Here is a 17,277-nt window from a genome sequence, read left to right as displayed (position 1 = left end):
GTTGCCAAAGAAGCTGTCTGTTCACAGAGTGCTGTATCCAAGCATGTTAACAGAAAGTTGAGTGAAAGGATAAAATGTGGAAGAAAACGATGCACAACCAACCGAGAGAACCGCAGCCTTATGAGGATTGTCAAGCAAAATCCATTCAAGAATTTGGGTGAACTTCACAAGGAATGGACTGAGGCTGGGGTCAAGGCATCAAGAGCTACCACACACAGATGCGTCAAGGAATTTGGCTACAGTTGTCGTATTCCTCTTGTTAAGCCACTCCTGAACCACAGACAACGTCAGAGGCGTCTTACCTGGGCTAAGGAGAAGAAGAACTGGACTGTTGCCCAGTGGTCCAAAGTCCTCTTCTCAGATGAGAGCAAGTTTTGTATTTCATTTGGAAACCAAGGTCCTAGAGTCTGGAGGAAGGGTGGAGAAGCTCATAGCCCAAGTTGCTTGAAGTCCAGTGTTAAGTTTCCACAGTCTGTGATGATTTGGGGTGCAATGTCATCTGCTGGTGTTGGTCCATTGTGTTTTTTGAAAACCAAAGTCACTGCACCCGTTCACCAAGAAATTTTGGAGCACTTCATGCTTCCTTCTGCTGACCAGCTTTTTAAAGATGCTGATTTCATTTTCCAGCAGGATTTGGCACCTTCCCACACTGCCAAAAGTTGGTTAAATGACCATGGTGTTGGTGTGCTTGACTGGCCAGCAAACTCACCAGACCTGAACCCCATAGAGAATCTCTGGGGTATTGTCAAGAGGAAATTGAGAAACAAGAGACAAAAAAAAAAAAACTGCAGATGAGCTGAAGGCCACTGTCAAAGAAACCTGGGCTTCCATACCACCTCAACAGTGCCACAAACTGATCACCTCCATGCCACGCTGAATTGAGGCAGTAATTAAAGCAAAAGGAGCCCCTACCAAGTATCGAGTACATATACAGTAAATTAACATACTTTCCAGAAGGCCAACAATTCACTAAAAATGTTTTTTTTTTTGTTGGTCTAAAATACTTATGAAGTATTTTAATTTGTTGAGATAGTGAATTGGTGGGTTTTTGTTAAATGTTAGCCAAAATCATCACAATTAAAAGAACCAAAGACTTAAATTACTTCAGTCTGTGTGCATTGAATTTATTTAATAGATGAGTTTCACAGTTTGAGTTGAACTACTGAAATAAATGAACTTTTCCACGACATTCTAATTTATTGAGATGCACCTGATTATGGAGTATAACAGCATATTATAGTGTGTGTGTGTGTGAGAAAGAGAGAGTCTGAGAGAGACCTTTGCACACTTACCTTGATGTATCTGAGAAAATCAAAATATGCACCTCAGCTCTCACAACTACATGGAGTAAACAAAAACAAATTAAGTGTATTTATGCACCTGCTGCCTTTTGATAATTTAGTAATTTGTTACTAATCTTTCACATATCCAAGACTGATAAAAGGTAAAAAAAATCCAGTCCACAATCACTTTTTATATTGAAAATAAGTCATTTTGTGTGTTTTTTCCCCCAAATCAGTGACATCATTTATGAACTTGGCAATTAAAGAGTACAAATCCTGGATTTTTTTAAAGATTTAGTAGTTTTGATCAGGACAGAGGTTGATTAACAGATTTATGCAAAAGAAATTGAAAAAAAGATTTATCTGATACAATTTTATAGCAGTTTAATTTAGTGGATGTTTTCATCCCGAACATTACAAAAGGGTAGTGAATTTGAACAATGCACAAGGGTTAAATTTAACAGCTACCTAATTCTATTCAACCTAATTCTTGTCATATTTTATTACCATTTCCTAAACCATAGCAAATAAACTGTGATGTGAGAAATGTTGAAGGTGTCTGAATAAATTTTGTTTATAAATGTTCATAAATAGAATAGTTTAAACCTTTTATAGAAAATAAGAAAGAAAATGCTTTTTGTTGTGTATCATATTTAGTACGCTCAGCTGGGATTCTGTGCCATTTTATTCAGTCATTAACATGGACATTAAAACAGCACTTTATCAGCAGCTGATCCCCGGGGCTGACAAGCCCAGACGGTCGTGTGTGGAAATGAGCTTCTGTATCTGTGGCCTGCTGGAGATTGACTCATATGTGTCAAGGGTAATGAGGCATGTTGGGTCACAAGCTTGTGTCTGTCAGGCACAATAAACAGTAAGCAGTAGTGAGAATTGTGCCCGGACAAAAATGTCAGCTGCAGATGAGAATTAATGTGTAATCCACATCACATTGATTTTGTTGCTGAATTTGCTTGTGGACCAGTTACTAATTACTTTGGCAACTTAAGCGTTGTACCCAAGAGCACTAACATTATTGATCAGGAAGGTGATCTAACTACTGGTGTGTTCTTTACTGGGTTTATTTTACCAAAACTGTCCAGCTCATATTTCACCTTAAAATCATTTTTTTATTAATCCAATTTATATATATAGGAAAAAGAACTTTGTCATTGCAACATAATTTTGTGCTATATATATATATATATATATGGATTAATAAAATATTTTAAGGTGAAATATGAACTGGACAGTTTTGGTAAAATAATATATATTTTAAATATAAGTTATACACTGATACACTTCTTCAACATAGATCCATTATGCTTATATAAGTCGTCTTCATATGTTTATAATCATAAATTAACTTCAGACATTGAATGTATGTAAAAGGTGATATATTTTTAATGATTAATGTGTTCAAGAAAATATACATCAGAATAACTTGCATGCTATTTTCCATAACATACAGTAGCCTACATTCACTGGAAATACACAAATACATTCACTTGGCCTATATATAGAAAGATTCACTGCTGATCAGCCAAACATCTTAAAGAAACTGTAAAAAAAGGGCTATATACTGGAAACAATGCAAATATGCTTCATATTTGATCACATACATTCATTCTTGTACACATATCAAAGGTTAACAGCCTCAATGACTTAATCAAATAAAATGTGCACAGTATTGTTCAAATATGTGCTCAAAAATAAACATTTTAGTGTCTCTTAGGCCGCATAAGCAGACATCAAAAAAGATTAAAGGATCAGGAAACATATTTCTTACCCCCTTATTTGTTATTTTTTGCATGAAGGCTGATCGTGGCTTTAAATGATCTGTCGTATCAATACATTGGCAGTAATGTCCAAATATATGAGCTTTATGATTGTTTAGAGAAAAGTAATCCTGGACATGAAAACATTTATTATTGGATTTTGATTGGCCCTTCATGTAGTGGCCTCAAAAAGTACATGAACACAGACGTCACACTTAAAAATGTACAAACCTTTTTGCATTATACAAAATATCAAACCATCCAATGCAATGACATTTAGACATGAGTCATGATACATTTAGTGCACTCTGGATTCTATTTATGTCATTTTTTTTTTGCAATTGATTCATAAATGTTCCCTTTAATAGGCTAGTAGTGTGAATAATCTGTGTAGACAATCTAAGTGAAAACGTACAGAGGCAAATATGGTAGAAACAAATAAATAAGAAAGAATAAATATCAGTTTGGATGATATACAGTACAGACACTTTAGCAGCACCTTGACATTCTAGTCTATAGTTTTGCTTAATTTGTATTCTGTACATATCTACCATACAATATTACACGGTTTTTGCCTATATTTCACTGACATGACAGAGAACTCGCAGGTTATACAGGTTAACCTTAAAGTCACCAGTAACATGGCTCCTATTTCCTGAACGTTCTACTGACTGAGTAAAATAACTCAGATTTGGTAAGACTTCACATTACAGGGTCCATATTAATATAATTCATCACAATAGCAAGAACAATCAATATGCATAATTACAGGCTGCTCCACAAAATAATTGCATATTAAGAGCATTTTGATTACTGTTACACATAACTTCATATAATTACATAAAAAAATAAAAAAAATAAAAACATGAAATCAAATGCAAATGCCTTGACATGTTTCCTATCAGGCCGGATTGTCGGTTTAATTTGTTTTGCATTTAATTTACATCACAAGCTGGCAAAACCACAATTTGCACTTTGCTATTGCTAGTATGGTGAAAATATTGATTCATCTGAGTGAACAAGCTGAATTTCACTCGGATTCGTTTGTTCAGTTCGTTCGATAAACAAATCTTGTTTGGTGCCACTTTGAGTCTCGCTTTGGGTTCAAAACACTGACTTGTTCAGTGTATTGATTCAGTAGGTTCAATTAATACAATTATTAACTATCAGGGTATAGTGCTGGGTAGTAACTGATTACATGTAATCTGGTTTACGTAATCAGATTCCAAAAATGCTGTACTTATAATTAGATTAGAGAATGCTTACAATCAGATTACAGTTACTTTTTATGGAATAAATTTATTGATTCTCCCTAGTTCTTCTTTTTTCCTTTTCCTTTTGACTGGCACCTCTCAGTCATATTTGATGACATGACTTTGAGCATGCCATTGCTGCTTTCATGTTTGTTATTGTTTGTTCATGTAATGCAGGCATTCCCAAACTTTTTTGTCACTCAAACTGTTTTCTAATGTTGATTAATGGTCATATAATGGTCAGTTTTATTTCTCATTTTTTTTATAACAATAATCCCAATTAAATAAACAAGTTAAATCAAAGGTAATCTAAAAGTAATCCAAAAGTAGTCAGACTACATTAACTATAATGAGTAATCTAAATTACATTACTGACTAGTTTTCATCATGTAATTTGTAATCAGTAATAGACTCCAGTTTGTAAGTAATCTATCTACCCAGGCATGTTATAGACTCTTTAAAGACAGAAAAATAGTCACACGATTCACTTACGTATTTAAGTCCATGAAGTGAGCCAGAATGAACAGAATTGTTTGCTTAAATTATTCATTCAAAAGACTGGATTCACTTATTCGTATGTAAGAGCATTATTGGACAAAAGTGTGACCTTGCAAGCAAGATAAGTTCATATTTTTGTCCATTACCCTGGAATTGAAAGACCGAACATTTTAAATATATAAATTAACATTATCAACTTCAAGCATACAGTGCATACCTCAAACTGCTCCTCAGGGCTTACAGACATGGACTAAAAGCCACAAAAAAGCCACAATTTTTAAAATGGACGCTGTAATGGAAAATGACCATTTCAGTTCTGAAAGAAACTATTTTTCTCTTTTACATTTCACCACCAACACACAGCATTTAGCATTCATAGCTCGTCCTGCTGTAATGAGACAGGTGAATACAGCCTTGTCTACGACAGAGATCATACATTTTTAAGTTGTCTAGCTTATCTACGAACACGTTCCCCGCTGTATAGTTTAAATATATATGCACCACAGTTAAAGCACTCCAGATGGCAGCCTGTTACTCCATGCCGCAGTGAAGATAAATGAATGTGGTTTCCTCCAATAGCTCACTCTGGAGACAGCAATTGATTTTATTTGAAAAGCGTTCTCTTTTTCACTTTCTTCTTTCTTGAGGCTGCCCAGCAAAGGATAAATGAGTGTGTGTGTGTGTGCGTGTGTGTGTGTGTGTGTGCATGTGTACATGTATGGCAGAAGTTGAAAAGTCTTAATAAGTTAGTGTTTGTCACTGTGATAGAAAACCCGTTCATGTACTGAGCAATGAGTGTCGACGTTGCTTAAAATATTAATTTAACCGATAAAGAATAATTCTTCTCTAAAGGTTTTTTTTTTTTTTTTTGCCTTAATTGTACACTTAACAGTCAGTTGCACCAGAAGCTTTTTGCTGAAGCAGAAGTCTTTGCGTTTTTGTAATTATTCTTCATCAGGCAGCAATAACAATGCAGGTTTCCAGCACTGAGCATGTCTAAAGGCTTGATTCTTTAATAAGAGCTTGTGCTGTTTGCGACCAGCCCTTGGAGACCAACAGCATATTAAACGAAAATGCCAGCATGGTTTTTTAATGTCACAAAAGGAGGGAGTGCTCTGTCTCTCTGCTGAGAAGGTGAGAGGGGAGAGTTGGTTGACATACAGTAACATCTCGTTGGCTCCGGCTTTGAATCCTTTTTTCTTCATGTAAAATGTTGCTTTGGTGCACATTCCACTGAAACCATGCTAGAGACTAGGGCTGGGCGATAGGCCTACATCGAATATTGGAGATATTATCGCATTGTCTTTGCTGACAAGTTTATATCTCGCAATTCTTACTTTTTTCTTGCTTTTCTAACTGTTTCTCATAAGTTGCGAATTTGTATCTCACTATTCTGACTTCTTTTCCTATAAAGTCAAATTCTGAGGAAAAAAAAGACTAACGTTTTTTGTCTGAGTTGCGAGTTTATATCTCACAAATTGTGTTTTTCTTTTGAGAGAAAAAAAGTCAATAGTTGTGAGATAAAATTTGTAATTCTGTGGCGGAAACAGGCTTCCATTATAATTTCATAACGAATCTGTAAACGCGATGTAAATACGAGATTTATATAAATAAGATAAATAAATATGTTTTTTTAAACTACTGTTGATTTTGCAGTAAACTATTTTTCATGAGGGCCAAAAAAGCCCACCTTTTTAAATTTATCAAGAGCAAGAGCAAATGCAAAAGTATAGACACATTAACGAATATTGTTAATTTGAAAAATATTGAGATATAAATGTGCTATATTGCCCAGCCCTACTAAAGACAAACTCTTTAAATCACATCAGTATGTATATTGGTCTAATTGGACAGTCATTGCCTGGAATGCGAGCAAGCCTTTCATGAATTCACTTGACTTTGAGATTGAGTCTTTTTTTTTTTTTGCATTAATATCCTGAAAGGCATTGGCATGTTATAGCTTAATGACCACTCCTGCTTGTTTTTGCCAGAGAAAGAACCACATTTTGGCCGTAAGATGTCTCTGAACCTGACACTGGATCTCTCGTTGAGGCACTTTCCAACAAACTGACCGCCGCCTTCTGCTCGTCATCAGTTGGGAAGGATTTTTCCCAAGCTTGCCTGACTTAGTAGCCAGCGTTATATTGGTATGGCATGACTCGATTTGGCGCTCAGGAAGATATGCAGACTGGTTTGCCGTTCTTGTCATACTGGTACACCAGCATCTTGATGCAGTGTGAGTTGGCTGGTGAGATCCAAGGGCTGCTGGTGATGGAGAAGTTGTGACTCGCGTAAAATGGCGGGGGCTGCTTCCTGCATTGAAAAAGGGCCTTTAGCACCATGCCGGCCATCCTGCGGAAACGCTTGCTGATGAAGCAGTACAGGAAGAAGTTGACGCCAGTGTTGAGAAGTGCCAGCATGTTCGCCACATCTGTGACCAAATGCAGCAGCCTGGCCGGTCCAGGCATCGCAGGTTGGGCCGTGTAAAGGTGGTAAAGGATCATGAGGGTGCGTGGTGCCCAAAGCACAGCGAAAACTGAGGTGATGGCCAGCAGGATGGCCGTGGTTTTTCCAGTGGAGTAGCCGCGCAGACGGAAGCAGCTACGGCGGCAACGGAGCTTGCGTACGATGATAGCGTTGAGCGAGAAGAAAACAGAGCAGGGGAGCAGGTAAACCGTTGCACAGTGGACCCAAACCAACACATGCTGGCCTGCGCTGCTACTCCGGCCACCAGCGCTCGCTCCCGGCAGTCCGTGCCATAGCTCTGGCCACCAGTAATACGGAACGCTGGTGATCAAGCAGCCAGCATACACCGCCAAGATCACTTTGCGAGTTCGGGCTGGGTAGGAGACGGCGTGGTAGCGCAGCGGATGGCACACGGCAATGTAGCGGTCCACGGTCAGGGGAACCGTGATCCAGATGGAGGTGTGGATGGAGGAGAACTCCAGAACCTGCACCGCTTTGTTAAGGGAGTGGGGAAGAGGTGCTCCAAGAATGAAGTCCTCCAGCAGGAAGTCCACAAACACGATCAACAGCAGGACCAGAATGTCGGCTACGGCCAGGGCCAGTAGGTAGTTATAGGACGATTTCTGTCGCCGCAGCACCAGCTGAGAAAGGATGATCACGGTGAGGATGTTTGCTGTGGAACGTGAGAAGAAATGGAGAGAAAGCAGAACATGGTGAGAAGAGAGAGGAACGGGTAGGTGAAGAAAGCGTTGAAGTCAATCTTGTCAGATAATGGCACATACAAGTGAGAAAATTGCATCTTTATTAAACTTACGGGTGTAAAGAATGAGTCATACAATATTGCATTGGAATTGCAGTACCACAAATAGTAACAAAATTTAGCAAAGCCGAAATCAAAAGCTGCTCCATCTTTCTTACCTACTGCACACACTTACAATGGCTCAAAGTGTACAAATCACATGAAATGCATACACTTATCTTAACGTGCGCACACACACGAACACGTTTACATGCATTTACAACATTTTCATGCATATATGAATGCTCACATGCATGCATTCACACGCAAACACTAAAATTAGCAGCCATATAGTCACCATATCACATGCACACATTCATATGCATGCAAGCATATTTGCATTTACGTGCATTTAGACAAATTCACATGCATTCACATGCACAAACGTGAATTCATACAAATGCACAGTCCCATGCATACATTCACATACATGTCCAGATGCATACATACATTTACATGAATACACATACAGCCACATGCATAAGTTTGTTCACATGCGCTGCAATTCAGAAACATTTACGCATACATTCATTCACACACAATTTCAGTTGCATACATTATCATTCAGGTGCATGCATTCACACATACACACTCAAATTCACACACATGCTGTTCATACGTTGACACACATGCACACTGAAATTCAAAAACGTGCGGCCATGTACAGATGCACATCCAAAGGCATGAGAGAACGTGACCTTCTGAGACTTGATCATTCAATTCGTCCCTCTTCTTCCTGCCTGCCTGTTTTCCTCCACAGCTTTCACCTCTGTCTCATTGTGACCTTCAATAAAAACTGAACAAGCAGCAGCAACATGTGCAATTACATCCAATTGCTGGTGCTTATGCGGTGCTCTACGTCCGTGTCACAGTGACCCAGGAAAAAGGCCCAAGGATACGCAGACCCCCTAGCATCCACTCTTTCCTCTTCTAGATCCTTTCATTACCTTGCTTTTATCCAAACCTGTATTGTTTGTGGGTCACGCACAGGCAGCGTGAGATGTACAGGCAGAAGAAATGACCAGTGATTGTCATGACCTCTCGCTGTGATAAAAAGAGCATGCACACAAAAGCCCTGCCTTTATTTAAGCCAAACAATTTAACACACTGGTAGGGGAAGCATGGAGGATAAAGCCTCATTACAAAAGACCTCAGGAATCGTTCCAGGATATGTTAACCTGAAAAAGTAATTCACCAAAAGTTGCAGTAAATTTCCTACCATGGCTTTATACTGTAGCCAATGGGCTGCTGCGTGGAACGATATACTGGATGAAAACTTCAAAGTGTTTTGCACCCATGGTGTGTCTCTGCCTGTCTGATAGTCATTCGGGCTGCTAATAAAGATGGAATTGGATTACATATGCCAGTCAGGAGTCTGGAGAATCGCACTTCACAGTTCCAGAACATCAGCTGATTACAAATGGCAAAGACTCCAATTTCAAACTCACACATTTGCATAAACACTGGCAATCTCAGGCACACAAGCATTCTTTTAAAGATGTATAGACAAACAGAGAGACAGACAGAAATAGGTTTGATTGGTTCATTTGCATCACGTTTGAAGAAAAGATGCAAGTTTTACCTTTTCAGAACACACACACACACATTAAAACAAACAAAGCTGTCTGTCTATCTCTCGGTTGAACTCACAAACATTTTAGTGCTCTGAGGTTAGTCTTTCGTAGCTTAGGAGACTTTTTAGGTTAGAAAAATAGAATATCAGAATGCTCCCCTTATTTTTTCTGGAGTATACAGTATGTATATTTTGCACAGCATGCACATTTTCTGTATGCATGAATAGCCACATGACCTACGCTACTATGCAATGTGCTGACCTGACTGTCTATTTCCCATGTGACGACTGTGATTACAGCTGTGAATCTCAATATCTGTGATCCCTTTTTTACCCCCAGGAGACTGATATGTAATATTAATACTGATGAACCCATTTAAATGAAATACTTTTTCAAGTAGGCCTATATATATATATATATACATTTTATTTGTATTTACTGAAAATTCTGCTCATGTTCAGAAATGATACCACCTAGCTCATTACAGTAAATAAATACCACCTGTAAATGCAGTACAAACTGAACAAATCTTGCAGAGTCATTATAGAAACATATATATAGGCCTATCTATTCCATCTAACATCTACTCACTACTTATAACCTACGTAGATAATCTACTCCTTGGCAAATTCACAAGATGCTTCTTTAATTTGTTTTTTGACTAAATTAAAATCTCCTCACCTGTTGTGTTTAAAGGCAGGTTAGTTAATCCAATGTTTTACTAAAAGCTGATTGGGTCTGAATCTCCTTCGTGACTTTTTTGGCTGCATTTTACGCAGCAATCTACGTTGCATTATTTGAATATCCAGTCTGATTGACCAATTTAGTCATGAGCCATGAGACTGTCTGGCTTCGATAACATTAGATACAACCGTTTTCCATCCCAGTGGAAGAAAGACAGAAGTAGCAGAAATGAATGGCGCTTGTTCAGAGAGAGAGAGAAAAAAAAAAACGTTTTGCGCGCCCTTCGGAAAGAAACGCGCGGGAAGAGAGTGAGCGCTATCACGTGAACTGAAGCGTGTGGCTGTGTGCGCGGACTCCGCCGCAGGAAGTCAAGATAATCGCATAACAGGTTCAGAATTATTGTTTAGGTCTTAATAGATTATTACTGTCAAAGTAATGGTCCATAAATTCGAGGTTACAGAACCTTCAGTAATTCTAGCGAGCTAGATTGAGCTATAAAATAAATGTGGATCAGTAAGAACATTTGGTTTTGGGAGAATTTGGTGAGACATGTTTGAGTTTATATTGAGATCTTTGACTTTTGATGGCAGACTTTGGTATTTTAGCAAATCCGAGCACAATTGAGAGCTGTTCTGAAACCCAAGATTACTGGGGTCTTTTTAACAAGAGAAAATCCTGAGATTCAAGACATGTCTCCTTTTGATGCCATTGCTTTCTAAAAGAAACAATTGAGATCTCATTTTAGATTTGTCTTTCCTACAGGTTGCACAAAACAAGCTTTACAGTGTCAAATTCAGTGTTTTTTGTTCAGGATCACTAACAGGATAATGAAGGTTATTTTTGTGTCTGAGTTCAGTGACAACAGCCTGAACTCTATTACAGCTGAAATGAATTCTTTGATTTCTTCTTCACATTACTATTGATTGTTTCTTGCCATAGTAATGACATTTATTATGAAATTCAGTTACTCAATTCTCTCTCATTTGCATCAAATTCTGCAGTTTTTGAAATTCAGTTTCCAGTGCTATGAAGATTACTTACAAATTGTAGTCCATTACTGATTCCAAATTACATAAGACAAACTGTAGATGATCCATTACATTACACATTTTAGGTAACATAATCAGGCTACTTTTAGATTACTTGTGGCCTAACTCGCTTATCAATAGGATAATCCATACTGATATAAAGAAAGAGAACGGAAATATATTCATCATTGTTATTAACAACTTGAACTGCATTAAACATTTTGATGTGTTTGAAAGACAAGCTTTCCAAAGACAAAGACTTGTGTGAATAATATTGAATAATATGAAATCATGTAATCAATAAAAAGGTAACTGTAGTCTGATTACAAGTATTTTAAAATGTAATATAATCTAATTACAACTAGGCCTACTTAATTTTTGGAATCTGATTACTTAATACAAATGACACATAATTAGTTACCTAGCACTGTCAGTTTTAGATGATTTTTCTAGTCTTAAACTTTTTTATGTTGTAGTGTTGATTTAATTGCTAACGATTGTTTCAGGGAGTCTTAATGTTATTAGTCGTCTGTTTGAGAATGAGTAGTGGTTTGTGTGTGTGTCCTTGGCTGTGTGGATCAGTTTTAGGTCTTGCAGACATCGTATGTAAGTGTGTTCATGTGTATCAGAATGTCACTAAGTGTCACTGCAGTCCATCATAAAATCCAGATTCACCAAATATTCACCAAATCCCACTGCCAACTCCCTTTGTTTTACTTTCCTTATCCTCTTTATTCTTCTTTTTCATACTCCACTGTCCATTCCGCTTTTGTTTCTGGATTTCTCTTTCACTGGATTAATCTCTCCAGATGCCCTGCTGAGAACGTACTTTATTTAGACAAACAAAAGGAATCCATTGTGGCCTGGAAGTTGTACATTTCCTGACATTTCCATTTAGCTGTGGTCAACAATGTAAGCATATTGATTTCACTTGACTCCTGTCTTTGTACAGGTCTCTGAGGCCCAGAACAGGAGCAACCAATTGTAACGGCTCAGTTTGCTTTGAATCCACAGTGTGTGTCAGACTGGAATTTTAGAGTATTGTTTACAGTATATACTGCATTCTTCAGGCTCCTATGTTTAGGTTCAGTAATTGTACTCTAATGGCAATGCGCACATCCTGATATTGCCGAGTTAGACGTGTTCCTGGGTCAACATATTTTGTTGACCCTGGAACAACATTTTAATCCAAAAATATAATATTAACCATATTCCTACACCTAAACCTAACCTTACCCATGAGTAATCCCTAAAATCAGAGGAACTGATAGATGAATTACACTGATGTACAAGCACCAAACACTGATTGTAATCCTAAACTTCACAAAAATTATAAACTGGTTTTTGAAATCTGATTGGTTAATCACAATGTTGTTCCAGGGTCAACAAAGATGTTGACCCTGGAACACGTCGCACTCGGCAATATTAGGTTGTGCTGGCAATGCATAGGTCCTTTTCTATGCAATTAAAGTGAAATGACTGAACATAAATATAGGAGCTTGATAAAAATGCTCATTTTAGAAGAAAATTTTAGATGGCACTTAGAGGCTTTTGCATCCGAACTCTTCATATATATATATATATATATATATATATATACATACAGTATTTGGCAACCATTTAAAACAGTTGTAGCCACATGACCTTTCTGTGTTGGAAGATAAATTGGAAGGTAAATTTTTTTGTCAGGTCAAATAAATAATGGGTCAATAAAAAGATGCTAAAAATTCATTTTCAAAATTTGTGTACTGTGCACAGTATGCATATTGTATACTGCTAAACTGGAAATATTACCAATTTTTCTTGGAAATCAATTTGTTCTGGGTTTTTTTTTAATGAAATAATTTCATAGCTGGTTAAAAAAAATGGATGAATTTTCTCAAGTCACCTGCCATTGGCATTATAAAGAGACTTTTGCTGAAGCGTCCAGCTTCTCAGATGTTTAAAAAAATAAATAAACTCTGTGTCACTTCTAGAGTTTGAGATCTTAGCAGTGTCTCAAAATCTGACAAGATACTGCAATGAAGCCTGCAAAAAGTTTTTCTCTGAGTTCAGCAACTCTCACCCTAAAAGTTTTGTCTGACTTGCTGATCATCCTGAAACAAACACGAAAACGCTCACAAACACTTTCCTCACAGAGGCGGTGAGCTCTCAGAGTGCCCTGGATCATTTACCTAAATTGAAAATCATTGGCTCCACCTCTTAACTGGTGAATAACACCACTAGGGTAATGTAGAGGCGGTGAGAGGATTGTTACTGTGGATCTGTGACCTTCCAAAACACGTGATGTTATAGTCAGTTTCTGGATGAAAACCCTTCATCTTCAATTGAACCAAAACACATAAATCAAACAGTCCTTCAAAGTACAGTCTTCGGTGCGCGAAGCCAATGAAATAAGACCAACCTCTTCCAATTAGTGACCTTAATGAGCTTAACCTCCAGCGATCAATCGAACAGGCATGAGCTCATCTGAACACACTCGTTTCTGTGGTTTCTACTCTTATTTTCTGATTTTGTGAAGTTGGGTATATACAATGATACAAAAGTTCATTAAAGTGTGAATAGCAGGTTTTTACAAGTTGCCACACAGTTCACAGCTGTGCAGTTGAATATGAAATGTCACAGTAATATATTAAAATGCATTATTTTAATATAGTTCTTAAAATTATTTTTGGTATGATTTAATATCTGGGTCGTGTTTTCTTTTATTTTGTGTTTTTCTCCCTTGTTTTTAAAGGATGTCAAGCAACCTGTCCCTGTTGGCATGTGTCTAATTGCCTAGCTTCTACAACAACTGACAGCTGAACGTTGTTGAACAGTCTTTAAAATTAAAAGCCTATACGGTATTTTGCAACTATACACAATTAATTGCATTTCATTATTTGCATTTAACATTTTATTTGTTTTGTTTCACAACAAACCTACTTCTGTTAAACTACTTTTTTTTTTCTTTTTTTTCCCCGAAATTTCTTTCAAATAATCATTTGCAATTTCTCAATTAATTAATGTGTCTACATGGAATATTTGCATTTTAAAAACATTATCAGAACTCTTTAGGTAAATTGCAAAACGGTAAGTAAAAAAATAATTATCAGCCTCTAACATGTATGTATATATAATATACATTCATTGTCATAAAAATTATTTGTCAACTACGATAAAAATACAACCAAAAAGTATCACTCTTCACCTCTTTCCTCACACCTGCTTTTAGTCAACCTCTCTCTTTTCATTCTCTTTCCATCCATTCTCTATGCTTTTCTCACTTTCTGTGTACAATGCCTTTGAGAGGTTTCACTTCTTCACCTTCTCTCCATTTCTGCGTTCTTTATCACCTCCATCTACCCAAATCACTGCCAGGTGTGATGACTTTCACACAGTGTTGAATAAAGACTCAAATCTCATCTCATCACGCCCCTATTTTTCCCACCAACCCGTGTCGAGTTGAAATTCAAGCTGCTATTTAGCAATCGAGCAACAAGAAGACTGCTTGCCTTTGAAAGCAAATGAAAATATTTGTGTAAACTGCTCAGGCTGAGTGCTTCGCTCAAGGGCACGGCGATTTATCTCAATCTGACAACGAATCATTCCGCTGAAACTGTGCCACATGGCGTCCGACCTGAGAGAGAAGCTTCGATTAAAATGTTCAGCACACCTGCAAATAATACCATTAGTCATAAATGAGCAATCAACCTCCAATTGTGCAGGGACGAAATGTAATTTTAGTGTCCAGGAGCATTAATATTAAACGCTTGAGGCCAATTAATACGAGGGCTACTCAAGACATCTAATGTATCATCTGTCTTGCTCCCCAGGTCATTCCAGTTAGAGCCAGATCTAATTTCAGCATCTGTGGAATAACAGGTTTTTCTTGCTGATATATGATGTGAGACACTGAATTCTGAATGTCACCAATGACCTTTGGAAACAGTGTTTTCCTTAGTTCTGATGCCAATATGGCTGCGCCTCACAAGGTTACAGACTATTTAGTCAAGGATGCTAGTAAATAATCAAGATTAAGTGGGACAAAACTAAATTTTAATAATCTACATGAAAAATCTCTACTGATCGGTCACAGACAATAATATTAGGGTAAAGCATTCACCTCAGGCCTGCGTATTCATAAATACACAGACAAAATCATGCAACAAAACATGCATTGTAACTAAATAATCTTTTTTTTTTTTTAAGAATATACATGAAATACTGTATTTACAGGTACAAATGTGAATATATGGGGTGATGTACTTCTCTCACCCCTATGCACTTCACACATTCATATACAAATCATGGATAAAAACATGCATTGTGCATGAAATAATCAAGATTAAGTTGGACCCAAGACAACATTTCAGGAATCGACAATGAAATATTTGCACTGATTGACCACAAATGTAAATTCTGATGATGATACACTCGCCTCAGCCCTGTGCACTTCATTGAATACTAAATAATCAAAAATTAAAGAATTTGCATACAAAATCTGTACTGATTGGCCACAAATGTGAATTCTGTGGATGTTGCACTCCTCTGACCCCTATGCACTTCATATATGCACAAAATCATGCATAAAAACATGAATTGTGCTCTAAATAATCAATATTTTAAGAATCAGCATAAACAACCTTAATGGGCACAAATGTGAATATTAAGGGTGATGCACTCCTCTCATTTCATGATTACACAAAGTCATGCATAAAAACATGGATTGTGCATTAAATAATCAAGATGTTAAATATCTTGTGAAAAGTGTGAATGTGAATATCAGAGACAATGCAATATTCTCACCATTCTCCCAAGTCATGCATAAAAGAACTAATTAATCAAGCTTTTAAGAATCTGCATAAAAAAAATAACTACAGATCGGCCATAAATGTGAATATTTAGGGCAATACCCTATCATGCATAAAAAAAAAATCATGCCTTGCGTACTAAATAATCAAGATGTTAAGCATGCATGAAAAACCTGTAATGATGGGTACGTTAGTTAACATTTATCACCCCTATGTACTATACACATTCATGTGCAAAGTCATGCATAAAAACATGCATTGTGCACTAAATTATCAAGATTAAGTTGGACTAAAGACAAAATTTTAAGAATCCACAATGAAAAACTTTCACTGATCGAACACAAATGTGAATTTTGGGGACGATGTACTCCTCTCACCCCTATGCACTTCATATATGCACATATCATGCATAAAAACATGCATTGAGCACTAAATAATCATGATTTTAAGAATCAGTTTGGAAAAACTGCATTAACAGGTACACAAGTGAATATTTGGGATGATGCACTCCTCTCACCTCTATGCGTTTCACAAATGCACAAAGTCATGCATGAAAGCACTAAATAATCAAGATATTACGAATCTGCACAAAAAAATCTGTACAGACTGGCCACAAATGTGAATATTTGGGGCGATATACTCCTCTCACTCCTATGTACTTCATGAATACACAAAGTCATGCATGATATCATGCATTGTTGCACTGTTAACAGAAAATATTTCTTGCATCCTTCTTACCAGGCAGGCCGAGGCACAGCAAGGAACTGTAGTAGATGACAGGAAACTGTCCGAGAGGGCAACCGCGAGGACTCCAGGAACTGGAGTTGGTGGACAGCACGGTGAAGATATGGCTGTGCTCCATGGCCTCTCTGCCCTCCTTCAAGCTCCAGAGAGAAGACGAACCACAGCCGGACCGCAGGACACGCACAGGAAGAGCCGGCTGACACGTGCGGGAGCCGGAGGATGACTGCGCGGCAGAGAGACACAGACGATGAGAGGCGAGGAAGCCGACAATGTGATGGGAAGAGAGGCAGGGATGTGAGGAAGAGTGTGTGTGGTGTGTGTGTGAGTGAGAGAGAGAGAGAGAGAGGGGGGGGGGATTTGCGAGCTGGTGGGAATGAAAT

At 37.5% G+C, this 17,277-nt stretch overlaps 1 protein-coding gene across 1 annotated transcript; it reads right to left on the bottom strand.

Annotated features, from left to right (window-relative positions):
• Positions 1-2,687: 2,687 nt before the first annotated feature.
• gpr139 (G protein-coupled receptor 139) lies at positions 2,688-17,024 on the bottom strand. Its single transcript, XM_058770439.1, has 3 exons — positions 16,892-17,024; positions 14,667-14,669; positions 2,688-7,948 (listed from the first exon to the last, which is right to left on the bottom strand). Exons 1-3 carry the CDS (start codon positions 17,013-17,015, stop codon positions 6,981-6,983), a joined length of 1,095 nt encoding a protein of 364 aa, XP_058626422.1. The 5' UTR covers positions 17,016-17,024; the 3' UTR covers positions 2,688-6,980.
• Positions 17,025-17,277: the final 253 nt, after the last annotated feature.

The sequence above is a fragment of the Onychostoma macrolepis genome, chromosome 03 (assembly GCF_012432095.1).
Source record: "Onychostoma macrolepis isolate SWU-2019 chromosome 03, ASM1243209v1, whole genome shotgun sequence".
Classification (NCBI taxonomy): domain Eukaryota; kingdom Metazoa; phylum Chordata; class Actinopteri; order Cypriniformes; family Cyprinidae; genus Onychostoma; species Onychostoma macrolepis.
This window is presented reverse-complemented; position numbering and strand designations above follow the sequence as displayed.

What these genes read in the sequence shown, in the direction of transcription:
- gpr139 (XM_058770439.1), bottom strand. Translation starts at nt 17,015, where the DNA reads ATGGAGCACAGCCATATCTTCACCGTGCTGTCCACCAACTCCAGTTCC.